Below are 27,456 nucleotides of genomic sequence, written 5' to 3' on the forward strand. Positions count from 1 at the left end.
AAATGACTTAGTGATTACTTCCGACAGCGTCTGGTGGTGTTGCATCAATGTGTTTCAAGAGCAGCTGGAGGTTTTGTTTGTAGCGTCCTGCTTTCAACGTAAGAAATTCGGTTTCTTCTGAGAGTTTGACCAGCTAGGCGTATTTGAGACAATGCCCATTCATTCTTTTTTTCTCTGTATGTTCTTCACCTCTTTAGGTTAGCAGGGCTTTTGGATGTTGATCAGGAATCACTGAAATTATGCACAGACATCCCTAAAGGTGACATGCTCAAGGAGAATGCGTCTTGTGGAAGCGTGCTTTTAGGGTTGTCGGCGTATGCCAACTGCAGAGTGAACATTTTTCACAAAAACGATCGACACGGATGGAATCATGTTTTGCATTCTGTGACAATGGCCTGTCTGGAAACGTTGGCATCTTGTAAGTGCCTTCAATATCTTGTGAAAGTTTTCACAATGGATGCTTTTTTTATCCGAGCAAACCCGCTGCCAGTAGGGGGTAAACAATGAATTAGACTTAGTTGCTTACTGTAGTTTTACTGCAGCATAATAAGCAGATCGTCTGACGTGGAGTTTCGCTTGGGCTTCGTTCAACTGACAGCTCTAACCCTGCTTGGCATTCGTTTTTATCTGTTCCGTACCCTTCGAACAACTCGTTCCAGCCTTATAGGCCTCAAAATTATAAGATCACTACTAAGCTGAGAAAGGTTCTTACGCTACAAGTTTATCTTCGTATTAGCGAAACACAGAACCTTTGATTTGACATTCACGTCGTGAAAAACTCCTTTACGTCTTCTACTGTCGAGCTTGAGATTAGATTGTGTGAACTACCGATGGGCTACGCGTTCACTACATGTAGGTACTACCATTTCCTTCCTGACTGACGTAAGTTGCTTATCTTTCTCCTGGAATCCATATTTGTTCACACGTGTTTTTAACTCTCACCCACAAACACACTTCGAACCGGTATATTCCGTTCGTAAAGAACATTGGATTAACCTACTCGGGAATGAACTTTTCAGTTTGTCAGTTTTATCTGATCACTTTATACTTCAAGGGCCCATGAAGGTAAACCACTTATGGTCACCCCATGGATCTTCAAGGACCATTTGATTTGGCACCTCGCTGTCAGTTGGAATTAGATTAAGTTACTTTCGTACGACTGACCACGCATCGAGCGGGGAACTTCGTTCGGTAGGTAATACCGGGTAAAAGTACCTGTGACGTTAAGCAGCTAACCAGAAACAGTCACGTGCCATTCGTACACATTTTCGGTAGATCAGACTCAAGAAATCTGCGAAAATCCAAGAACTGAGTGTTTGTAGAACACTCGGGAGATTCCTGTTTTTTGAGGTGGCTGGTTCAATGTACTTAGACGTCTGCGCCACAGCCGATCGCTTCTGGATGTGTACAAAGACTGGAGCTATCTCGCTTTCTACGGCTGGGTGAATTTCGAACATTGGAAGTTTGTGAGTTGGAATCACTCCGGAGATGCGCAGTACTAATCATTTTCAATAAGACTGAAGCTGCTCCACAGTACTCCTCTTTTCGGCATTCGTTGACTTACAAAACGAAGTCCCGTCCTGTGAAAATCGACTCCTTGTGTCAAGACTTCTGTTCTGCTATGTATTCTGATCTGTTCCTTTTGGACGGACACCCAAACTATTTCGTTCGTCTGACTGTCACACATATAAAGCTAATGTATTTAATTGTGTATTGCCGCTTTTCTTCACAGGGCCGCAGAATCATGTTCATCGGGAGGAATTATGTGAAGGCCTTTGTGTACCACACGCTATCCTTGGGACGGCTATTGATTTCGCGCGCACTGAGTTTAATGGAGATGGTCTTCTCCTGAAGAGTGTTGTGTCCCTATTAGACTTGATTTTCTGTGAGTTATGCGTGATTGCTGTCATGGTGTCATAGCCATGTTTTACTATGAGATGAAAACTTGAAACGACTTTGTGCAATTTCCTTTCTTTCAAAAGCACTATGTTGGGTCAACTTTCATCTTTTTGCCCCGAGGTAATGCGTGTTTGGAGGTCGGGTTTGAAACGAAGCTAAGAGACCACGAAAACTCCGCATTCCAACTGCCATAAGGTTGCGCACCAGTTAAAAAAGTAACAACCATAGGTGGGCGAATTTTCATTATTCCACAAAAGTTATTGCATTTTTCATGGTTGCTAAAGCCTTTCTTCAAGTCGGACACCGATTAATCGACGGTTTTGCGGCAAAGCACTTCCGTTTCAGAATCACTTTTTTTGTACAATTCGCTCGACCACTCTGTCCTGCTTTGCTGGAAAGCTAGGCCTGATTTTCTCGACCCGAGACATGCAGTTTCCATTAAAAATCACCATAATACCGTGGCACTGTTTTATAAACCATATGAGTTGCTCCCACCCACAAACTAACGATCATCCGCTGCGCATTACTTTTTACAAATGAGTAGGACTTTGAATTCTTCTTGATCCTGCTTGAGCACTGGCGTTGAGGTCGCATCAGAAACTCTCAGGCTCTCGTAACTTCGTTATTTTAGGCTGAGTGGTATTTCATGTAGATAAAGTGTTTCCAGCTCGATGACTGAAGAATTTTGCCAGAGTGAAGAATTCAGATTACGAAAAAAGTTGATTCAAAGCATTTTTGTCTTTTGAGTGTCTCCTAGTTGGGGATTTCTTGGAGGGTCCTTGAAATGCTCTGCACAGAAAAAAAAACTAATCAGGGCCGTTTCCTCAACGTGTCTTAAAAAAAGGAGGTCTTCACTATGAGTAAATACCGCCCGGTGTCATCGGTGGATGCTGAACTGCGCGGGCAAATACTACTTCCCGGTTACCCAGGCCGAAGAAGGGGGTTTGGTTGAAGCACCCCACCTTGAGCCTTTGACTCAAAAGTCTGACCCACAAGGCAGGGGGAGGACGTAGGGTTTTGTTTGAGGACCCTGACCCTAGTCTCTGACTCAAAAGTCACATTCACACTTGGTGAAAGTAACATTTACCCGTATAGTGCCAATGCAATTCATAATGTCTACGTTCGGGCGCATGACTGCCCTTGGCATACACTTACCTCCACACGGGTTCTGTGCGTAAGACGATAATCCTGGGGTGAGGGGCGAGATTTATGAAGTAGGTTGTCGGTACGCTTCTTCCTTCGATTTGTGCGGGGTCTTGCGAGATCGGGAATTTGGATTTTCTCACCACACCACATGGATTGTATTGAAGGGTCACTGCTCTGTTGCCTTTCAGAGACATGCTGATAGCTTGATCCACTTGACCAGTCGATTGAATGACTATTAGCCACGCTGCTCTCATTTGTCCCTGTTAAATTTATCACCAAATCCTCGGCCTTAGTTATTTTAAACCATCGTCATTATATCCTTGACTTTTCCTCTAATATTTTTGTACAGTTACAGCGTGGCACATTGCCTTTCCTAAGAATAAGACTTTGTGAGTGTTGGTTTTTGTTTGAAGTTGCCAGTTGGCTGAATCTCTTTAGATTGCGTGTAAGTGGGATATTAAACAGCGAACATTTGTGAAAGAGATTTAATCTCTAGGATCACCTTATTACTTGTGCACGTGGTGTGTTATTGTCGAAAGCAGTTTAGTATTCAACTACAGTTTCCACTACACTGACACCCACCCATTCGTGAGCTTTAAAAAATTCATGCTTTAAAAATGAACATTAGATCCTTACTGTTTTCGCGTGGTCTTGCCCTCGTACATCACTGATTGTAATTTAAATCGCTTTTTTGCGGCATTTACTCACTGTTTCGTGTTCCTCTGTTCCTATCAGCACGTCATCGCAGTAATCCTTCATCGGTTGAGCGCTTACAACAGGTGAGCACTGATCCTTCCAGTGCTCTGACACCAGCTGTTCGCCGGGCATCTGCACCAAATAACGTTGCAGAAGGCTGCGAAGTGAAGGACACTACAGCTCAGTTTCTTCTCCCGCCACTGGGCAATATGAGTTGCTCCCACCCACAAACTAACGATCATCCGCTGCGCATTACTTTTTACAAATGAGTAGGACTTTGAATTCTTCTTGATCCTGCTTGAGCACTGGCGTTGAGGTCGCATCAGAAACTCTCAGGCTCTCGTAACTTCGTTATTTTAGGCTGAGTGGTATTTCATGTAGATAAAGTGTTTCCAGCTCGATGACTGAAGAATTTTGCCAGAGTGAAGAATTCAGATTACGAAAAAAGTTGATTCAAAGCATTTTTGTCTTTTGAGTGTCTCCTAGTTGGGGATTTCTTGGAGGGTCCTTGAAATGCTCTGCACAGAAAAAAAACTAATCAGGGCCGTTTCCTCAACGTGTCTTAAAAAAAGGAGGTCTTCACTATGAGTAAATACCGCCCGGTGTCATCGGTGGATGCTGAACTGCGCGGGCAAATACTACTTCCCGGTTACCCAGGCCGAAGAAGGGGGTTTGGTTGAAGCACCCCACCTTGAGCCTTTGACTCAAAAGTCTGACCCACAAGGCAGGGGAGGACGTAGGGTTTTGTTTGAGGACCCTGACCCTAGTCTCTGACTCAAAAGTCACATTCACACTTGGTGAAAGTAACATTTACCCGTATAGTGCCAATGCAATTCATAATGTCTACGTTCGGGCGCATGACTGCCCTTGGCATACACTTGCCTCCACACGGGTTCTGTGCGTAAGACGATAATCCTGGGGTGAGGGGCGAGATTTATGAAGTAGGTTGTCGGTACGCTTCTTCCTTCGATTTGTGCGGGGTCTTGCGAGATCGGGAATTTGGATTTTCTCACCACACCACATGGATTGTATTGAAGGGTCACTGCTCTGTTGCCTTTCAGAGACATGCTGATAGCTTGATCCACTTGACCAGTCGATTGAATGACTATTAGCCACGCTCCTCTCATTTGTCCCTGTTAAATTTATCACCAAATCCTCGGCCTTAGTTATTTTAAACCATCGTCATTATATCCTTGACTTTTCCTCTAATATTTTTGTACAGTTACAGCGTGGCACATTGCCTTTCCTAAGAATAAGACTTTGTGAGTGTTGGTTTTTGTTTGAAGTTGCCAGTTGGCTGAATCTCTTTAGATTGCGTGTAAGTGGGATATTAAACAGCGAACATTTGTGAAAGAGATTTAATCTCTAGGATCACCTTATTACTTGTGCACGTGGTGTGTTATTGTCGAAAGCAGTTTAGTATTCAACTACAGTTTCCACTACACTGACACCCACCCATTCGTGAGCTTTAAAAAATTCATGCTTTAAAAATGAACATTAGATCCTTACTGTTTTCGCGTGGTCTTGCCCTCGTACATCACTGATTGTAATTTAAATCGCTTTTTTGCGGCATTTACTCACTGTTTCGTGTTCCTCTGTTCCTATCAGCACGTCATCGCAGTAATCCTTCATCGGTTGAGCGCTTACAACAGGTGAGCACTGATCCTTCCAGTGCTCTGACACCAGCTGTTCGCCGGGCATCTGCACCAAATAACGTTGCAGAAGGCTGCGAAGTGAAGGACACTACAGCTCAGTTTCTTCTCCCGCCACTGGCAACTCCCCTACACGAACGAAGCATTCCCTTTGTAGATGACTCAAACTTTTTCTGCTCCATCAGTTCCAGGAGAGTTTTTTCATCCGTCCGTGTTCCTTCGAATCCACCGAACAATGATTTAGGTTCGTGATTGTCTTGACTTGTTTCCCACTGTTTATTACGAACTCAGTCCGTCAGTCTCTCTTGCCTTTGGCCCAGCCGTGGTGCTCTTTGGACACCATTTTTATTCTCCTCACCGGTAAAATAAACAATCGCTGCCCTGTTGCCCATGACATATAAGTGACATAATTGTAGTGCACTATTCCATGCTCTATAATATCTTATGTAAATAATCGATTTAAATCACTCAATCGATTTGCCAACCGGAGTTCGCATTTCTCAAGTCTTACTCGGGCAAGTTGACATCATTTGTGTAGACACTTTTGCGTCCAACCGCAGCTGTGTCTCATGTATTGCGCTGCAATTTCGCTTAATTGATGGTCGGCCAATTCGCTGGGTTTGTCATTTGTACCGAAAAAGCGTCGGCATCAATCTAAGCTACATCACTGATGCGCTTTTGTGCCGGTGTACAGAATCAACTTTGTTCTTTTCTCCAAGCCGATCTTGTCTAACAGTAGCGAATTCCATCGTCGTTCAGCTTATTCCCGTTCACAACGAGCTGACTGCTTTCTGAGGATGCAATACACGTCACGGGAGCGGATGTGTTCCCTGTAGTTATTTGCTTATTCAAAAAAATTCTGTACATGCAGCCGCCCAAACAGTTGTGTTCGATGAACTAAGATTGGGATGTCTCTGTACCGGTGAAATGTGATTTACTGTCCTTTCGTCGACTTGTGTATTTGTTAGGTGGTATGTGTCTGCCCACTGCGGCTGACATTCCAAGTCTCGGTATTTATCTTGAAGCAACCTATTTATATATCTGTTGATGTCGCATCTGTGTGTTGTTTTTGGTGCATCACTCATCTCTTCCGAACAGCGACTTCCGACTAAAGTTATTTTTTAGTGATACCACATACGGATCCGGGGCCTATGAGTATCTTTAGCTGTCATCGGTGGTATAATGATGTCATGTATCTGATGTTCGTTTTTCCTTGGATTTCAGTTCCTAAAGTTTTCGCTTCTTGTCTGGTTTGAGTGTAACCTATCAAAAAAAGTGCACAGTCTTGTCTCAACTATGTGAAAATTTTCATTTGTGTAGTAAATATTTTTTTGGCGTTATGCCAGGTTCAGGTTTGTTCTAGGGATTTTGTCGCGTATCCTTAATGAAATGGGGATCTCGTTTTGTCTGAATGATGGACCCTGCATCATTCAATGAAGAATCAGCGGGGCAGCCTATTGGTGAAGACACAAACTATTAGTCGGAGGTTCGCCCCTGAGGCCTTCATGTCTTGCTCGACATGTATGACAGTTGTATCCCAAAAAAGATGCACCAGTTGAGCATTTTTCTCCATCCCTAGTTGGTGATATCACTTTGACACATATCTTGTCCGACTAGGAATTTCGATTCGATGGAACAGATTTTGTTATACTGATTCGTTTTCGCTCACTTCTTTCATTTTTCATGTCCATGTATTCAGGTATGCTGTCAGATGACGTATATCACCCTTTTTCGCCCATCTTTCAACGTCGCAGAACTTGTGCTCGGGCAGAGTTGATCGAACACTCGACACCAACGGTAATTTCTTCCGTGTTGGATGCATAGCCTGTGCTTCATTACTTTGTTCGAGGGTTCTCAGTGTTTCCTCTAGTAGTCAGTCTGCCGCGTGATATAAGCTTTGGGTTATACTGTGATACTGATGAACGCGTGGCGAAACACACAGTCGTCCCCTTATTTAATGTTATTTTCGACCATAAAATGCTGCAACCAGCTACCACCTGCTACATTGTAAAGACTTCGATAATCAAGCATTTAAACCCGTCCTAGTATTAATCGGTATTCTGTCAATGGTCCAAACGGTCTGTAGCAGGTTCGTCGAACTTATCGCAAGAATTTCATCGTGTTTGGTTACTCGGCCGTCCACCAAAGGAACGACATCTGGCCTTGAAGTTCAGTTGCGAGCGGAAAGATAGTTCTGTTCAGAGCTTATGTGTTGCTAAATAGACCAACTCACTTTGCGAACTTGATTTCCGTCGGAAACACCCGGGGTCTACCACCGGAACATTTTTATTTGCATGTCTTCCATACACTGTGAACTGTGATTCGTGATTCTTGAAAATTAGAGCTTCGCGCTAAAAATAATGCCGAATAATGCATGATCAACTGATGTAGTTCAATCGTAACTGATAGCCATATACAGGTCTCATGAGTTCTTAACACGTCTCACATTTCTCGCATTGTTAATGATAAATCAGTTTTTTTATCAGACTCAGTCAATTTGAAAACGGGCTCACTCATCATCCTGGGTTTCATCATAATGCGGGGACAGTGCTCACTTGCTCTTTCCATTATATGTATGCTTAGTGTACTTATCAGGCGAATTTCCCCACCTTGGTCAGTTTCCTACATCTTAATAAGAAACATCCTCAACATCTTAAAATGCCTTAATACACGTGACTGATGACTTACCTGATTTTCTGCGCCAATGGATGGTTTGATAGAAAACCTGGTTGCTGGTTCACGTTTTATAATTTTAAAAGCACTAAAGTAGACCAATTATTTGTGGTCTAAGTGGTTCTATAGGAAGTCTGTTCGTTCTTTCCCGGTCAGATCACCTGATAAATACCCACCTACTTGATCACGACAATAAGAAATATGATGGTATATATCGGCTTGCGAGGTTGGACGACGCATCTATCTCTGGTTCATTCGATGGTCCGCCGGACTGCCAAACCCATTACCAAGCTGGCGCAATGTCTCTGCCTTTTTGAACGATGATTTCGTTCGAAATTTACGAGGTTCATTCGAACAAATACCATACCTTGCACGATTGAGTATCATACTTTAACTGTCTCAAAAGGTTGGCAACCAACTGGTTTCCATGCTTTAAACGCTTTCCGTTTTCTCCACTTAGCAAGAGGAGGTTCACTTTTTTCACCAGTAAAATCTGGGGCGGAATGTCGCTTTTCACGCACTGGAATTACTGTGCTTCATTACAGTCGGACGTGGGTGCCGTGAGGAACCGATCTGGCCCTCTCAAATATCTCCCGAAATACCCTTTTGCCCCTTCTGAGAAAGTCCTGTATTTCCGTGACTAAGGTGAATGGCGAAAACCGATGGCCAGCCCTTTCATTGGGTTGACTAAACATTGACTGTCTTTGTCGCCCAGGAACTAGCCAGAACGTGATTTGAAACTACCAGCGAAACCGATCTGACTCTCATGTGTGGATGAATCCTCGCTTCAGAGTGCCTCAGGTTTAAACAGATTCTGCTCACCGGTAGACGTGTGATTAAAAAATGGATAACAGGTGCTCAACAGGCGTACGAATCATATCCATAGTCGCTGGCTCTCCGAGAGCTTTGAACGTTATGCTTCATACCGATGCCTTGTGGATTAGATTCCTGTCACTCAGAGATTGGAACTTACCATGAAGTGACGGTTTGTATACCTGGTCGACCCACTGAACCATACTGGAGGTGTCCACACGACACTCACTGAGTCTCATACCAGCTTGGTCACTGGTTAGAGGTCTGACGAGTAGTCTTCTGGTCCTTCAGTTTGGGGGTCGGAACATATATGAAGGCTTGAAATGCCTTTGCATTTCCCGCCAAACCCCAACTGACTGTAGATCTGACGCCATCGGAGACAAGTTTTATGACGCCCTGAATGCCCTGTTGTGACGAACTAGACACTCAGATATCGTTTTGGTTACCGGAGATCTGAATACACATGTGGACAGTCTTAGCGCATCTGAGACTCAATTAGGTGATCGACATGGATTGGACTCGGTACGTACGGACAATGGTGAACGATTCATTCAGTTGCGTGCTGACCACAGGCTGTTTTCATGACTTACTAAATTCCATAAATAGCCGAATTCGTCTGGCCACATGGTGTATTTCAACGGCGTGTCGGCCACGAACTCAAATCGATCACATTGCCATCAATTACCGATGGCGCGGATCAATAACTGACTGCTGGTCGTTTTGGAACACATTTGTGGATTTCGACCACGCGCTCGTCCGAAGTCGCTTCTCCCTTCGTTTTTCAGGGCCGCGTAAGGTGTGGGAAAACCGCTTAGCAACTGAGAGACCGGCAGATCCGGATGCTAGACGAACTGACCAGAATTGTCTTCTAGAGCCTCTCCAAAGTGCTCCACCATCAGATGTGAATTCGTACTTGGGCGAGATGGCCATCTCTTTGCATAGTGCTGGGAATTTCGCCTGTGGCATGGCACCACCAGGCGCACTCAAGCACTGGATATCAGATCGAACGGAGAAATATCCCAGCTGGCCCGGAACATAACTTGATGGGACGAATAATCAGTCGTCAGATTAAAGTGCGCTTACGAGACGATCGTGAGGTCTGGTGGACACGAAAAACCAAGGAAACGAAAGAGGCCCAGAAAACCGGCAATACCCGAAGATTGTTTCACTTGACCCATATGAGTGGCCCCGGAAGCCATCTTTGAGTGAAACCATCAAGGATCGGAATGGAGTGACCATCGTGAATTAAGAAGAACGCCTGAACCGGTGGGCCGAAATCTTCGAATAACAGCTATCGTGGCCACCAGCCGCCACTCATCTGGAGTCCACGGTTGATGTAAAACCCTGGACGATGAGCGTGGAACCCTCTACGGTCTCAGAGGTTTATGACCGCATATTTTCTTTCCAGCGCCACCGAGCCTCTGGTCCGGATGACCCCCCACCTGCATTGTTAAAAAAATGGGGTGAAGTACTCAGTCAACGCTTGTCTGAGCTGCTTGCCTGCATTTGGAAAAAGGAGACTGACCCAGACAACTGAAGGGAGTCGGTAATAAGCCCCATTTGCAAAAAAGGGGCTTGTATTGAGTATGGTAACCACAAGGGGATCAGCTTAACCCCGGTTGTAACGAAACTTCTGGCTTCACTTGTGCTTCGTCGCCTTATGGTGGCTCGTGAATCAGTGACCTCAGACTGGCAAGTGGGATTCCGGCCTGGTAGGGATTGCGTTGACCAAATCTTCACAATCCGCCAGGTGCTAGAATGACGCCATACATACAAACAACCCACATTGTTAGTATTTCTGAATTTTTAATGCGCATTTGACTCAGTTGGCAGGTCTGTTCTCCTTGACACGCTTACCCATCAAGGAATGTCCTGGAAGTTTGTGAACATAATGCGTTCTTTGTATTCTCAGACTTCCGGACGTGTGGGAGTATACAGGGAGGTCCCCAAAAGCACCCGTACACAAAGTGGTTTCCTGCAGGTGTACCCCTCTGTCCACTCCTATTTAAATTCTCAATCAATGAACTAATGAGACAAACGCTGGAATGTCTTCAAATCCCCGGTGCTCAAATAGCCCGTGACGAAGACCATGTCGATTTAGAATATGCAGACGACATCGCCCTCGTTTTCAAAGGGAAGAAGGCATATGTGTTTTTGGATGAACTCGTCTTTGGGTATGCACCGTAAACGTACAAGGTGCAAGGTCATGCTCGCGGACATGCAGTCACTGATCTCGCCATTAACAATACAGGGAGAGACGAATCTGGAAGGCTCGGGTAGCGCTCGAGATAGCTATGTTGTCAAAGCGATATATCCCTGAATCTCAAGGGACTTATGTGTTAGACTGTTTTGTTGTATGGGTGAGATTTGGCCTGGTGGAGCAGCGAAACTGACATGTCTCCAGGTGTTCGATAATCGTTGTCTCAGCACCATAGCTCGTGTGGGTTGGTGTCAACGAATCCGTAACGGGGCGAGATGGCCAAAGTGGTTAGAGCGCGAATTTACTGACCGGAAGGTCCGTGGTTCGAACCCGACCTCTGCCACTCGACTTCCCCTGTCTAGGCTTGGGCGACCTGACAGTATCCCAGCCCTCGTGCCTCCTTCGTGTGGCATGGCAGCTAGGCACCGAAAGGTTGCTACAGCTGAATGACTTATGACTTATAATCAGAAAACGAGTGTTCGGTTGAGCAGCGGAAGCTTCCATCTGAGAATGCATCCAGCACCAGAAGCTGCGTTGGTTGGCATATGTGGTGCGTATGCCGAACCATCGTTTGTCGAAGAGAGTGCTGTTTTCCATACCCAACAGAGTGGCAGAAACAGGTCGACAACCCTTGACCTGACAGAGGGGAATAAAAAAGGTTACGAAGTGTTTGAGTACTGTCGGCATGGTCCTCATCCTTCCAGGATGGCGACTGCATGATCCAGTTTGGGTATGGTTGGAGATATGACTGCTAATGTTCATACATGGCTTTTAAATAAATCATGGTTTTATGGCGGCGAAGCGTCAATGTTGAACATTGATTTCGTGCTGTGCATGATGGTGATGACGGAGTGGATTCTTCACAGACTACGAGCGGAGAACTCGAAGTGAGCCTCATTTCTCGAACCGAACAAAGGGGAGGCGTTCTAACCACACAACCTCAGGATATTACTGCTGCCTTTAATTTCGATGCTCTCAAACTCTCACAAATATCTTTTTTCCGGAGCGCAGCACATTTCTTGCACCACATTGTACGGAGTTCCAATACACAGTTGTATTCTAGACCATCGCAAATCATATTTTAATTCAACCCCCAATTTCATTCATCAGACTCATGCTAGGAGTATTAGTTGTTCTGTGCAAACAAGAGAGATTTCTAACTTCATTCCTCGACCAAAGTAACTAATTAACGATGCAATACATATGTCTTTCAAGGTTGCAGTTGATACTATTGGGTCTTTAAAGCAACCAGGTCAACAAACCGCACTTGTCCAATCACTAGACATCCTGAAACTCAACTATGTGGCCCTGGACGTCTGGCTGCAACACCTGGAAGAGTAGGCTTGTTTCCACAGCGGTCGCATCCTTATTGACCATATGTCCACTTTACTAGACTGACTGGAAGATGGAAGAGGAAACAGATGACATGAGAGTTCTTTTCAAATCACCAAACCTCACGCAACCTGTGCAACCTCGGTCACTTGCTCGATTGACAAGATATGAGCTTGTCGTCGAAAGACCATGTAAACAACTCCACTGTATGCGCTGTGCTACTCTAGGCATCGAAAACATGGGTTATCCGTTTTGGCCGATCAACGCTTACCAACTATTGCACACGTCTGGTCAGAGCAGCGCATCACTAATGACGAACTTTGCTATCAGGGTACCAATATCAAACTTTAAGCTCTTAAAAATAAACTGACTACGTTGGGTTGGTCATGTCTTGTGAACATCTCAGCATCGATTCACGCGAATCGCTCTACTATCACTTGCTGGATACGACTTGAGAGGAGTACCTGGTAACCGGTAAACCTGGTGGCTACATATGAGGATCACTACTGTTCCGCTCGAATCTGTCGTTCCTCCCCGGATGGGGATTCGAGTACCAGGGATGTGCGAGGATAGAGAATATATCTGAACTAGCCTAAAATCAATGCCAATGGTGTACATGCCGTGGCGTTTACTGACATGAACTTTTAGAACCCTCTTGTTTCCTCTTTGGCTTATCATGTTATGGCTCTCAGGCCTATGCAACTTCATCAGGTGACTGAATTTGGATAACAGTTGCCTCGGTACTATGTGAGTTCGGTTGTCTTGTATGGTGTTGCTTTCGTAATACGACTAACCGCATCCCCATCTCAATGATTTTTCGTGGTCTGTGAGTCACACTTTCCTATGTTTTGCTTCAATTCTGACTGTAGAGATGTCTTCCACGAGATGATGCTCCCACGTCTCTCTCCGGGCCACTGACCCACAATCAACTGAGCACAAATGATCTCCCCTCTTTGAAGTGAGTCTCGTTCCTTCGCTGCTATGATAATGCTAGGATGTGCTGATTTACCGACATCCGAGAACGATGTGCATGCCGAGAACGAAAGTGGTTTGTTTTCTGATTAGTACATTCTGTTCTGTAGAAAGTTTGCAGTTCTGTTTTCAGCTGAACTGACGGAACTGTTTTGAGATATAGATGCAAATTTCGATGTGGCTCATTAGAAGGGTGTGAAAGAGACCACGGAGAGTTTATGCGTTGTCTCCTTGACCCTCCCTGCGCTTAGCTGGAGATATTTCAAGAAATGGCAGCTGATCAATATGCGTGCTGTCTGTCTGATTGAGGGCTTTGAGGTGTAGGCACGTGGGGTTACCCGCGATAGGCCGACACAAGGTCCTACCATCATCCAGGTTTCTCTTTTCAATTTATACCTTTAAGTGACAATCATGTAAACTTTGTGATACGGCGGGGAAATATCACTTTGAATGCTGATGTCTTTTGGATGGTAATGAACTGTGGATGTTTTTCGAAACTAGGGTACTCTTCACGTATGATTTTAACTGTCTTGAGGCTTCGTAAGGATATTTTTACGAGGCCTTACTGGGAAACAAATTTATTAACGCTATCCTCTGATATGTTCTTTTTCCTCGATTGCGTAACTCATGGTTGTTGCGATGTTTAGGCAACAGTAGATCATACTGACCCTCCTAAGTTCCACGTACTAAATTCTGCCAGTCAGCCACCTAGTGTTGGCAAAGTTTATCAATGATTTTCATTACACATCACTGAGGAGCCGGTAGATACGTGACCATGTGATATGGTTTCCGTAATTGAAGGCCGAGCTGGAGATATTCAAGAAATGGCAGCTGATCAATATGCGTGCTGTCTGTCTGATTGAGGGCTTTGAGGTGTAGGCACGTGGGGTTACCCGCGATAGGCCGACACAAGGTCCTACCATCATCCAGGTTTCTCTTTTCAATTTATACCTTTAAGTGACAATCATGTAAACTTTGTGATACGGCGGGGAAATATCACTTTGAATGCTGATGTCTTTTGGATGGTAATGAACTGTGGATGTTTTTCGAAACTAGGGTACTCTTCACGTATGATTTTAACTGTCTTGAGGCTTCGTAAGGATATTTTTACGAGGCCTTACTGGGAAACAAATTTATTAACGCTATCCTCTGATATGTTCTTTTTCCTCGATTGCGTAACTCATGGTTGTTGCGATGTTTAGGCAACAGTAGATCATACTGACCCTCCTAAGTTCCACGTACTAAATTCTGCCAGTCAGCCACCTAGTGTTGGCAAAGTTTATCAATGATTTTCATTACACATCACTGAGGAGCCGGTAGATACGTGACCATGTGATATGGTTTCCGTAATTGAAGGCCGAGCGCCGCTATGTTCCGTCTAAGTGGAAGCTACTCATATTGCTGATCAGCGACTCGTGACCAAACGGTTAGGTTTTGGTATCGAAACTGAATTTCGTGAGAGGTGCGCTGCTAATGATTCCAAACAAGGACGAAACAGCTGTACGGTGCTTCCTGGCTTTTCATCATAGATTGGCTTCACTAATAGGATGAATTCTTTCCTGAATAATGTGAAATCGTAGGTTTTACCCTTCGTGGACGACATCTTCGAAAAATTCTGTTTGAGAAAACAGGTTTCACTTATCCTCCCATAACCTGAAACTGCATATATGTCACCTATGGTATCATGCTTAGCAATCGTAGCATATCAGTTAGCGTTTAGTTGTAGTCTTAGATCTAGACTTCTTCCTAAATCTGCGACAGACGGAGAACTATTCTGTACGATGCTAGTGTTTCAACAAATGTGAATACCAATCATGGTGAAGACCAGACTACTAGAAAGCAATTCTGAATGTTCGCGACCTTTTGCTTTATGCAAAGTTTGCGAAGTCTAACGGTTTCTTACCACAGCATCTTCGTAACCATTGTGAATTATGTCAATTCTTTTATGTTCCAGACAAAACTGTGGTAGTTTCAAGGCCATTTTGAAAATATTTATACAACACAGCAGAACAGGTTGTATTTCACTGTGGAAAAAACTTTGGGTAACCAGCTCCACACAAGCTCTACTTTGCAGTTGTAGCAGATGATTGTCGAATAAACACGATCGGTGCACATATTACCCAACAACCGTTACGATCAGCTTCATTTTATTGCATGCTTGCTACCCTACATGCCAACTTTCTGTATAAAATATAATCCAAATTTATTACGGTTTCGTGATCTTCATTTTTTCAGTACAATCGCTGATTTGGTGGGATCCTGTAAGATTGGTCCAACCAATGGTTCATTAGATGCCGGTGATAATCGATGTCGATCAACCACATGTCCAACCGTATCTCGATATCCTGCGTCTGATTACCAACAAGAAAATCTTATTGGAACTCATCCACTTTCCAGTGGTACGTCTGCTGCAGAGTCACGGACCCAACTGTTATCTGCGGATCCGGACGACCTGATACTAGCTAGTCAGTTGGCCTTATTATTCCTACCACCGTTGATCTATACTCGTTTACAAGTACTGGTCCACCTGTTGCGACGAGTCTTGGACAATCACGTCAATGTGGCTGTAGCGCTTTCCCCCTCTGGCGCAAACAGAGCGAATCATGAGCATTCAAACACGTATGACTTCGTGTTAAACACTGTAAGTTTCCAGCTTTCGGTTAAACATGCTGGTTGAAATTCAAAATGCATTCCAGTTGTAACCTTGATCTTTTGCAGGATACTCGGCCTTTCCTTCAGCTGCGTTGAAGCACCGCGAAGCGTAGACTGTGTTGAATAACTTTCTTCAAATGTATCAGTTGAATTGCTAGAAGAATGGCCTCTCGCAATTATATGGGGCATGTATCACATACCATTTAGCTTTTTAACTCAGGATTCAACCTGGATCATATAAAGAAATAGGAACAGTGGATTCCATGCTTCGGGGTACCATTACATATCCACTAATGAGGTCGTTCCCTAGTGACCTCCAGCAAAACGGTATCCTCGAGAGAGCTAGGACCATACTAGCAAAACGACCAGAATGTCTGTACTGCTCCATAACTATCTGCGTTATCCTCACCTCACATCACACGGGGCTGGTTTCTCTGATAGAATATCTCGGCTTGAAGGATGAATTGTGAGGATTTTGTCACTGTTGAGGGCACTAGAACTCATGTAACCAAAGCGACCCGGATGAAATATCTATTATATGGTCTCCCAATGGGCACTGATTTTTCTCCCGGTTTGAATGGGAATGAGACTCCAGGACATTTTTAGCTATGGCGTCGACAGCCCGTTGATCTACTCTACTTCTTGGGAAGCCCTGCAGTGAAGATGATAGGCTTGATTTGGTGGAGCTATTGGCCACATGATGAAGTCGTGTTAGTCATTTTACTAACCGTTGCTGTCATCCATCCAGAGTTTCCATCTACCACTGTAAAAGCCATGAATGCAACTCACAGCTGGCCGGTTTAAAAAGTCCCGTCGGGGCAAGCAATCTATTGGATTTGTCTGAGTCAAGTATTGTGGGTGATTCTTCTGGAAACCAACTGGTATACCTCTGATTTGTTGATGTGCTGTGCTCGCTGTAAATTGTGTTTCGCCAACGGTCGGGCAATCGTGCATATCGGCCATAGGAAAAACCTATACGCCCTGTTTATCGATTATGCAATATGACATACAGACAGTACACACTCCAACGCCTCGGAAACAAGCCACTACCGCTGACCCCGTATGTGTGGGAGTTTGGCGAAAGCCATTAGTCCTTTCTATTCAGTTAGTGATATTATATTCAATCGACTCATATGAACCTACAAAGCCACATAAGTAGGTATTTCACGTCGGTTCACTCATCTTCAAAGTTGAATTTGGGCCGATCTGGCCAGCTTATTGCCAGTTCCCCTCCAAATATTCAGAACAACCCGGCTGATTACACAGCCTCTTAGAAATTCCTATTCACTCCCTTCTCTTGGAGGACGGAAGGGGTTATCCGGCGCTTTATTTGGGTTGACAGAGTTTGCTAAACCTCTAGTGGACAGCGTTGTAAGGTTTCTTTGGCCCGTAACCACAGCTTTACAAGAGTCGGATCAGATGAGTCGACTTAGTGAGGGTGACCAAGCATCCCGTGTGACTAGTCACCATGAAAAAGGACTCCTTGATTATCCCTCAGTCATCGACTCTTAGTGAATTGCGCACTGGATGAATCGTCCCTCCGACCCCACCCGTCAAACCATCGACCGAAACCTCTTGAAGGGGGCCCACAAATAAGTCTCGTCTGAATAGCTGGGAAGAATGGCGCCCAGCCCCCTTTGAAACTATCGCAGTGGGACTCAAGGGAAACAATACCGGCTCGTTGGGGCTCCAACTGAACTATCACTATCAGTTCAACCACATTCCACATTTATCAGCACCGAGGAGAACCTCTGCACAGTTCCTCTGAACCTCATCACGGTGTGACGGTATCTAGGCATCCAATTGAGTTATTTTGGCATCCACAGAGTTTTTACTACCAGGTTGGTCAGTGGATGTAGGTCTGTCAAGCGCAGTCTCCTGAACCTTCGAGTTGGGTGTTGGAAGAGGTGTAGCAATTTGCTCTTTTTTTACTATGGACTACTCTAGTAACCTGAAACCAGCCACAGCTGCTTTGGGGCTGTGCTTCTGTTTCAAACGCTTTGGTTGAGGACTGCAGTCGTCATGGGAGTATTTTAGACCATTTCAAACCAGAGCGAAAAGCTGTGTATGAAGCGTCTTAACACACCTCATCCTGAACTAATCTACTGATCGAAGAGTCCTGATTTGTTATTAAGTGCCACCTCGCTTCAACTTTTCATATGCCAAGGGAACGCTTGTAATCAAATATTGAGGAAATTCAACGTCCTCGGTTCGGAAGAACAAAATCTCGCACTTATAAGATAAAACCATCCTCACAGCTGCCGTGTATAGCTTTAGCTTCAGCGAAGTTCGTCTTTGAAGCAGCGAATGATGTGAGTTGAGGAACGTTGCGCGCGCATTCAATACCCGCCCATTCACCTCAGCTGTCATAGTACTATTACTGGATGTGGGGACCAATCAAGAAACTCTAGTTCTTCATTCAAATTTCAGAGGCATAGCAAAATGGGAAATCCAGAAGTGAAGCTGCATTTTGAGAGCTACAAACGTGTGGAGTCACTTCCAACATCCTGATTTGAGTATTTCGTTCGGAAAATAGAAAAAAGAGACGGTCCTAATTAATTCCCATGCTTGTGAGGAAGCTTTTAGACAGTTTGTTGCACGTCCAACCTGACCGACTTTCGAATAACAGGCACAAAGAATGTTTACAGACGTCAAAGGTATATACAAGTACATTTAGATGAGCTAATCCATCCAGAGTCGACTGCCGCACGTCATTTTGAACAGCTTGTCCTTCTTCAAGTGGATGAAAGTGTGTTAGGGGAGAACTAACTAAGGAGTCGACCGTCCTGCCTTAACAGGACAAGTGGAAGATCACGGGAGCATGTACAAGGTGATGCGTACACTTCTGAGGCCGAATGATAGGTTCCACACTCAGTCCCTAAACCAAAGCTCACAAGGCTCATCGGGAGGCAGCGGGTTGCCGCCGACATGTTCCCATGAATGAACCAGTCACCGTTCGTGCTCTAACACCCAACCCAGAACACTAAGAAACTTTTCTTCAGACCTCTATTCACTGGCCAACCTGACATGAGAACCTGTGTAGGTCTGAAGGTGAGACTCCCATTTAGGTTCAGTCTCTGTGTCGGTGTAGTGTGGCATATCTCTAACTGCTGCCTGACCCCGAGTTCGAATCCGGGCTCCAAAGCTAGAAACAACTTTCCATCGAACGGTTTGCCGAACACAGTCGTCGTCACAATCTTCTGGACCGTTAAGAATACTCCAATCGGAAACACTCGTCGCTGACATACACCTTTTCGGTGGTCTGGTTTGATTTAGCAGCGTCGTCATTTTTGTCATATCTCTCCCCACTAATTTGATATACACAGCTTGCGAAACCGAAGTCCTTGAAACACCGCTAGAGCTTTATCTTGATTAATGTCACTTGTGATGGTGAATTGCTGTACTTGTGTTGCACGAACCCATTTCCCCAGTTTCACTCAGTGTTTTCATTGTTCCCCAAGGTCAGTAGCACTTTTTCTCCACTACAAGGTCGCTACTGTCACGAAATTCCACTTTCTTGTTTGAAGTAAGAGCTTCTCCATAAGTTCACTACTGCACCTGCTGGAACGATTCGCAACGCTGATAAAATCCAGGATTAACTAACCGAGGGAATCGAATTACATGTTAGTGGAGTACCGATCATTAGCTGCGTGAGATGCTTCCACCCAGTTGTATTGATCCACAAAAACCCTGTCAGTGCATTTTTGAAGTTTTAGACTTAGCCATATTGTGGTATGGCATTATTCCCCCCTCCCTGCGCATCGCCAGAAGCGCAACAGATAAGCGGTATGCACCCACCGTGCGACTGAGACAGTCGAAACACAGTAGACAGATGCAGGTGCGCCGTGTGAAACAGTGTACTGGAGGTCCTTCCTCACTTGTGGCTGAGGAGCTGAACGAGATGCTTAGTGGGAAACATGCCCCAATGTACGCTGCTTGCTTAGCTGTTGTCTACGTGTGCATATACTCATGTTCACTCCACGCTTGCATTTTGATTAGGCTGTTTAATTTTGTCGCGATATGAATTGTGGTCCACCTTCGTCCACCAGATACAAAACTCGCATTAGCTAGTGAAAAACAGGTAGCCTATCGGATTATCTCGAGACAGCATTTCTTAGGTAAATCTGGTAGCAAACTACAGAGTAATATGCACGTTCGTGTCAACACACGCTCAACTGAACGCTGCGGATAGCTGCGTATAGGGTAGAGTCATAAATTTTTAACATTTCTGATGTCTATATTACAATCCGACAGACAACACTCCCTTCAGGATGCAAGCTGCGATCGATCATTTTGTTTGCAGTCGATTATCAGTCGAAAGTTTAACGAATATTCAAAGTAGCGAACGTTAGCCACTGACATGTTGCTACATTATATTTTGAAAATATGCAACGGAATCGAAACACCAAAGTGGTGGTGGGTTGAAGCCATGCCAGTATTTTGTTTTGTGTTTTTCTGTCCCCTCATTGGTTACGGAGGTGCTACGGTGTGCTTCGAATTTTCATAGGTATCTTTTGCACCCTTTGGTGCTTGAACCACAGACCGCTAAACTAAACAAAACTTAGAAAACATGTTCACGTTGTGCAACGGTGAAATTCGGATGTGCACACCAACTTGTTCTTGACCGTTGCCTTTCAACCTCACTAAACGAGGTCTTTTCGTCCGAGTGGGTGCCACCAACCAAATCTACAGGAGCCTGATGTGTTTCTCCGCTGATGCCCAAGATTCGGGCTGGCAGCGTGCTGCTTTGGTTTTTCTTTTTCTCCCGTCTTGGCTCAGTGAGCTATGTATATCTGGTACCCCGTTCTGCACCGCTAATGATGTGCGTTAGTAGGATCGTTTGGTTTTATGAAATGCGCATATTCTCTGTTGTTGTGTTTCTGGAGCAACAGAGTGAACAGAGAGTGAACTCGTTCATGATGTCTCAGACCGGTGGTGCGTGCAAGCGCATAGTTGCCCTCTGGAGAAAAGGTCACATAACCCTGCCACCTAGCTGTTTCCAGCATGGGCCACTGACACAACCTATCATACTCCTTGTTAAAGCACGACTCCCAACTCCGCATTGACGACGTCACCTCGATTGATGTTGGGACTGCCAAGCTCGGCGAAAAGACCAACAACCAGATTTCTTCCTGTACGTGAAGCCGATGTATGACGAAAAGCCGTTTCGTCCTTATCGTGGATAGTCATTAGTGCCCATCACAGAGAACTCCAAAGTTTCGAACCCGCGACCTTCCTGTTGGTAGTCTGAACACTAAAACGTTCGGCCACGATCAGCTGATCAGCATTGTGACTAACTCTCGGAATAAACTTCAGGTAATCACGTGTTGACTGGCTGCTCCATGGACTTATGGAATTATTCTTCATCGGAACTGTTTATGGAATGCTGGTAATGTGAGGAGGTTTTTGAATTTTTATTCGGGACCTCGCGATTGAAATATGGATAGTGCTACATCGCACACTTTTGATCAGTTGCTCGTTAGCCGAACAGTTAGATGTTTGAATTATTAGCTCGGAGACAGTGGGTTCGAAACTGCCTGGAGCTTCGTGGAGTGCGCACGATTCCTAATAAGGATGAAACAATCGCACAGTGCTTTCAGCACAGACTAACTTCGTTTACACGAAGTTCACAAATCTCCTCACACTACCAACTGTAGCTTACATGCTTACATTTTGCATCTCATCAAAGAACGTCATTTGTCGGTCCATGTATTTTCTACCGTCATCCAACTGTGGTGACGGTCCCGGTGTGTTCGCTGACCAGGGTATTATGCGTATTGAGCGGTTCTAACCAATGCTGAGGTGGTGATGGTTCTATCGTTTAGTTCCATTCAATTGATGATATTTGGAGTGTGATATTTTGAGACCGATCTTTCCTGACAAGTTTTCAGAGAAGATACATAACAGCCGCTAGTCGTCTAGGGGCAGTTAGCGCTTCCACACCCGTGACGTAGAGTAATAGGACTTTAGCGTTCCACCCCCTCTTAACAATGAGAAATAGTTAGCGATGAGGTTAGTCCACCTCGTATTACCTTACCTGATTAGTCGCGGCAACTTCACTACTTTTTGTGGAGTTGCTCTCCGTACTCTTTGATGTGGTTGAACTGTAAATGCGGAAGATGCAGTCTGTGAAACCCGCATAATCATGACAACATCTGACTCTATTCACCCTATCTCGCTGATGTTTTAATCTTTGTTCGATATTTCAGTCGACGTGACTACTTCCTTCGGTTGAAGAAAGCTATGTGGTAGTAGTTTTCTTTCTTTCATAAAGTGATGAAACCACTGAGAAGAGCAAGAGACTGCTCTGATACATTGGCACATTTGGTTGCATGCTTTTCCAGTGCTAGTCTCTAGTTGTTTCATGAATTATGCGACGAAATTGCATACCATCTATCGACCTGCCTCAATAGATTCTATTTAATAACGGATTGTCTTTGTCAGATTAAAGTTGTGTGCTTAACGAAGCCTTTAATTTCTGTGCTCCGGACGACCAATTGCTCATTCCTTAGAAAACTAATTCCCTGGCACATACGCCGCGTTATACATACATTCGGGGTACTGTTTTTTGTGAGGATCGTATTACACCTTTCCAAACAGGCTATACGCTGAAAGCTACATAAGTTTCGTTATTCTATAATCCCACTGTTTATGTTTTTTTTTTACCCATACACCTATTCCCGCAAGTTGGCGAAACTCTCCGCTCCAGTGTTGTTCCCGTCATTGAGCGTGACTGATGGGGTAGGCATCAACATGGATGAGTGTCATTGGACCGAACAGCTTGCAATACTTTTGCTCTCTGATCATCAGAACCTAGTTTTCAAACTTCCCTTGACTATACTCAGCTCCGTGAAACCTCCGATGGACAGGAACGGAGTGACCTCTCTTCCCTCGTCCCCGTTGGATAAATGTCTCTCCTCCCTCAAGTATGTTCACAACAGCGAGGTACGTTTCTGACCGCGAGAACTGCAACCCTATTCGTAATTGTTTTCTTTTACGTTGAAAAGTCCTTCGTTTGACGGAATTTCACTGAGCTAGCGTACGAAACTCAAAGTAGTTTCAGTATATCCAGATGTCTTCTACTCCGGCAAGCCAGGAAATGAGTCCACTATCTCAAAGTTCTTTTGCCATACTCACTATCGGGTACCTTATGAAAGAAATAAACAACAGACATACTGGATATATATATATATATATATTATATGACTCAAACTGGCTCAAGTATATGTGGACGTCTTCTCTCCATTGCGGAAATTCTGGACCAAACCCCGGATCGTTCTGACCTTTCTCCTTGTTCTCATCATTTTCTATACCTTAGGAATTGGACGAAAGAAGCTTTACGGTCCGAAAACCGTAAACATGCACTATGTTTATCTTCAACCTACATTGACGCCGACTGGTGTTACTTATTATCGGCTTGGTATTAGGTGGTGTTACGAGACAGTCGCGTACAACCACTGCGTCCATGAGCTTAATGTCTTAATTCACTGAGATTCACTACCCTTATTTCCCTGTAGAGTGACGAACACGCAGCAAAATCGTGCAGTTGTTGGAGCACATATCTAACAACTTTGTGCAACTGTGTGTTCGGTGGCCTGGTATACTTGAACTTCGATGCGGTGCATGTCATCCAATGAACTGATACCCACTTAACCGATTGAGAGGTTAGCCTGTCATAATGGCCTCCCATGTCAAGGGCTTTCTGAAGTGGAATTTTCTTTTGGAATCGGGGCAGCATTTCCCCATTGTAAAGAATTTAGGGTTTCTGAAATCATTTCTTTCAGCTTTTGCCTAGTCGAGGGTTTCTTATGAAGAGTGAGTACCGAATGTGGTTTCCACTGGCCTCGTAGAAAGTTGCCTTTCATAGGTCCCTTCAAGTGGTCTTTCAAGGGTCTGAAATGATTACGTGGTTCCATCTGCACACTCCTCTAAACTTCTTGCTACTCTTATTGTTTTAGTCCATCTCGCGGGTGTTGAGGTCCGCTCCGTGCTTCGGGAACAGCTCTCGGTCAGCTAGTCTTTCAGTATTACCTGCTACTGCAAGGTTGTTGCAGAATGGTGTCCCCAAATGCATACCATCGATTGTCTTAGCAAGCCAGGAATCTTCACATATCGGTTCTGGTCAGATATCCACTGGCTGGCTTGCTTCCACGCCAAAATGCACTGATTTCAAGGAATTGGATTCTCGACTTCCACACTACCAGAGCCCCAACCGTACTTTGTCACAAAGCTGTCACTACTCTTTAACGGATATCCATTCGTCTGGTAGTACCACCCAGCGACGCTCCTGTACTGGGCCAGATCATGAGTGGCCTGGCTCTTCTGCTTCAGAAACTACTGGTTTGCAGGTCTGTTGTTGTATCCATCATGTTTTTTTTCTGGAGACATCCTGTGGTTGCCCTTAGGCTTGGTATATCTGACTAGTTTTCTTGGCCCATTATTTTGTGAGATTAGGGAATTTTCCAATAAATATTTCGTCCTTCAAGGACGAATCGAACTCAAACTGCTGGTTAGTAGCTGGAGACTAAACCGTTCATCATTCGGCTGCGAGCTGCTGATTGCTGGTGGTTAACTCGCAATTAAACAGGATATGGCGCCACTCATCTTTTAATCACAGAATTTCTACGTGTTAATTGGTTACTCGGGTGATAACTTCTAAGATGGAAGGTTTACCCTTCGTGATGATTGCACTTACTTCCTACTCGCTAACAGTTTGTTCATATTGTAGTGTGACTGGGGAATTTTCCAGTCGAGAGTTTGTCCTATGCCGAAAAGCTGAGGTGCACTGTATGGCTGTTTCATCCTTATTAGGAATCATCAGCGGTGTGCATCCCACCACCATCCAAAAGTGTTCGAACTCAACAAATAAAACTTACGGAAAAATATTATTTTGTCCTCAGGTAGTTTTAGCTCGGTTGTTTTTGCTTGAAGACATGAAGTTTGTGTATTGAATTCCGCTCCATCCCGAATAGCCGAATCTGCTGTCACTATTTTATCGAAATAATTTAGGGATCGGTGCTCCTTACTTGAATTGACTTTACAGTGGTCTTCTGGAAAAGGTTAAGTCATGTCGATTCGCTGCCTCCCACGGAGGGCGATGGCCCATAAACTCTGAGCACAGCATCATCCATTTTCTCTTCCATTATTTGATTTAGTCCTAAATATCAAGATCCAGGTTTTCGATTATCTTTCGCTTCGACATCATCATTCTGAAACAGTATAGTGGCAGCAGAAAAAAACTCTGATGGGCTGAAATCCGGTTTGCAAAGGACAATCTCCACACCCTTGTAAGACGACATGGCCCAAGTGCGAGTTTACTGTCCGAAAGGTCCATGGTTCGAACCCGACCTCTGCCTTTCGACTTCCCGTGTCTAGGCTTGGGCGACCTGACAGTATCCCAGCTCCCGTGCCTCATTCGTGTGGCATGGCAGCTAGGCACTGAAAGGGTGCTACAGTTGGACGATTTCGATTTATTTTGTAGCTGATACCTGTGGATTAGTCTGGAAACAGAATACTGGGTAGAATGATGTAGCAGCTTTCTCCAGTATTGTTGTTCATATCCTGTCTTTGCGACCTATATCCAGCATGTACTGGAAGCTCAGTGCGATTGCACCGGGACAATTTTTATTTGTGCTCACCTCCCGATTACGAAGCTCGGTTGACATTGCATTGCTATTGGGTGAGCGACGATGGGATCCTTTAACTCCAAACATGTGTTTGTTTATCCTGCTCACTACAGTGAACTTCATCGACTGACCGATTGTTAAAAGGCGCAGTAAAGTGCTGAAAGTGCCCACGGTCACTATAAAGCTTGAACAGTAGACAGCATTTTTTAATGGTGAAATACCAACTTGTAACTAAACCCACTCAGTATAATTTGTTGTCACTCGAATTTTCGACCGTCTGTGATGTACTGTAGCCAGTGGGTTGATAGTTAAGTATCTACTAACACTGCTAGTGTTTGCTTGAAGCGGTCAAAATGATCGCGATGTATCCAGCCTTGCATGTGACCTGTCGCGATAGTCACTCAGCCAAAGTAATCAATACGTCGACGGAGACCATGCGGAAGGCGTGAATAAGCGCAATTTTTTTCTAGCCAAAAACTATTCGAAGAGTCTTCAGCAACCTTATGAGTAGTTCCCTTTATGAAAACCATTTGATTCTTTTTTTCCACCCAGGTTGATTTTGACCCCGAACGTTTGGCCCTATTAAACAACGCCGTGCACCTAATGAAGCTACTGAATCAGATAATCAACGATCGTCAAATGGATGCACGAAGAAAAATGAAGTGCTTGCTGGATGTAAGTGTTCTTTACAACTTACTGCTAGTATTAAATTCGCGCACCCTTGTGCGTTATTGTAAGTTCTTGACACACTTTACGAACGCAAGATCGCATCGGCTACCAAGTTTTGGTTGCCCATTGGAATTGAATGTGTCGTCTGATTGCTAGCCAATATTCTTATTTAGTAGGCCGCCTTCCGGCCGAGTTCAATCAAACCTGCGAAGGCAATGTTCTCATTCCACGAACGCTTGGACTTTGAATGAAGGAGTCCAAGACTAATCTACAAGATGGTCTCTGGGAGCGTGTGTCTGATAATCACGTGTTTGGCTATGGTTACATGATCTGCACTTTGAGTAGCTTGTTTCGCATTAACAGCTGACCGTCCGTTACTCTGTGATACTTGTCTGTCTTGTTAGCGACGGTCTCGGCCTCAGAGCATATTCTCCAGCATTCAGACTTGTTTCAACCAAGAGATACCCAGTCAGACTGGGTCAATCGACGGCATCGCAGACGGAATCTGTTGGGTCAACGTAGCCACAGAGGTCGTCAACAGCTTGTTGCACCAACGAAATGTAACTAGAGGATTGAACAACAGATCATCATACCTGGCCAAATAATCGTGGCATACGTTCCGGGCAGTACAGAAATATCTGTACTGGCCGGACTTATTGTACGCTACGCATCTTTTCCGTTTATTCTCGGGATGAGCCAACCTAAGGTCAAGTAAATGGCTTTTGGGACTATCTTTTCAGTCGACATGAGCATGTAACCGAGATCGATACTCGGCGCTTATTAAATCATCTGGGTCGACCACAAATTTGTAGACGAGCCGTCCAAGATATCCCGTTTTGCGGTACCATCTTACCAATTAATTCTCCCAACGCACCTTGAGGACCACTTCCTAATAGGTCTTTGGTCATAGCCCACTGAAGAAAATGCACTCGATGCGCCGTTTTCACCATATTTCCTTCCATTTCAGTTCCGTAAGGTGCACCCGGACATATTCTGGCTGCGTTTTCGTGACCAACAAACTGCTTCTTACTACCTGAACCGCTTGCAACGACGAATCGATGCTCAGCCCCAGCCGACAATCTTAGAAAAGATCACAAACGCCTTCCGACGTCGCCGTCAGAGTCCA

At 44.7% G+C, this 27,456-nt stretch overlaps 1 protein-coding gene across 1 annotated transcript in view; it reads left to right on the forward strand.

Moving 5' to 3' along the window:
- Positions 1 to 197: 197 nt before the first annotated feature.
- The window catches only part of T265_14743 (hypothetical protein), a gene marked incomplete at both ends in the record, with an annotated part of 27,627 nt that continues 368 nt past the window's right edge, over positions 198 to 27,456 (forward strand). The window contains 10 exons of the mRNA XM_009175035.1: positions 198 to 418; positions 1,733 to 1,885; positions 5,350 to 5,637; positions 7,093 to 7,190; positions 13,281 to 13,369; positions 15,619 to 16,024; positions 22,723 to 22,980; positions 23,994 to 24,383; positions 26,214 to 26,336; positions 27,298 to 27,445. Coding sequence (XP_009173299.1) covers positions 265 to 418; positions 1,733 to 1,885; positions 5,350 to 5,637; positions 7,093 to 7,190; positions 13,281 to 13,369; positions 15,619 to 16,024; positions 22,723 to 22,980; positions 23,994 to 24,383; positions 26,214 to 26,336; positions 27,298 to 27,445 — 2,107 coding nt within the window. The remainder of the gene's footprint in view (positions 419 to 1,732; positions 1,886 to 5,349; positions 5,638 to 7,092; positions 7,191 to 13,280; positions 13,370 to 15,618; positions 16,025 to 22,722; positions 22,981 to 23,993; positions 24,384 to 26,213; positions 26,337 to 27,297; positions 27,446 to 27,456) is intronic.

Source organism: Opisthorchis viverrini (assembly GCF_000715545.1).
Source record: "Opisthorchis viverrini unplaced genomic scaffold opera_v5_253, whole genome shotgun sequence".
In the NCBI taxonomy this organism is placed as follows: Eukaryota; Metazoa; Platyhelminthes; class Trematoda; order Opisthorchiida; family Opisthorchiidae; genus Opisthorchis; species Opisthorchis viverrini.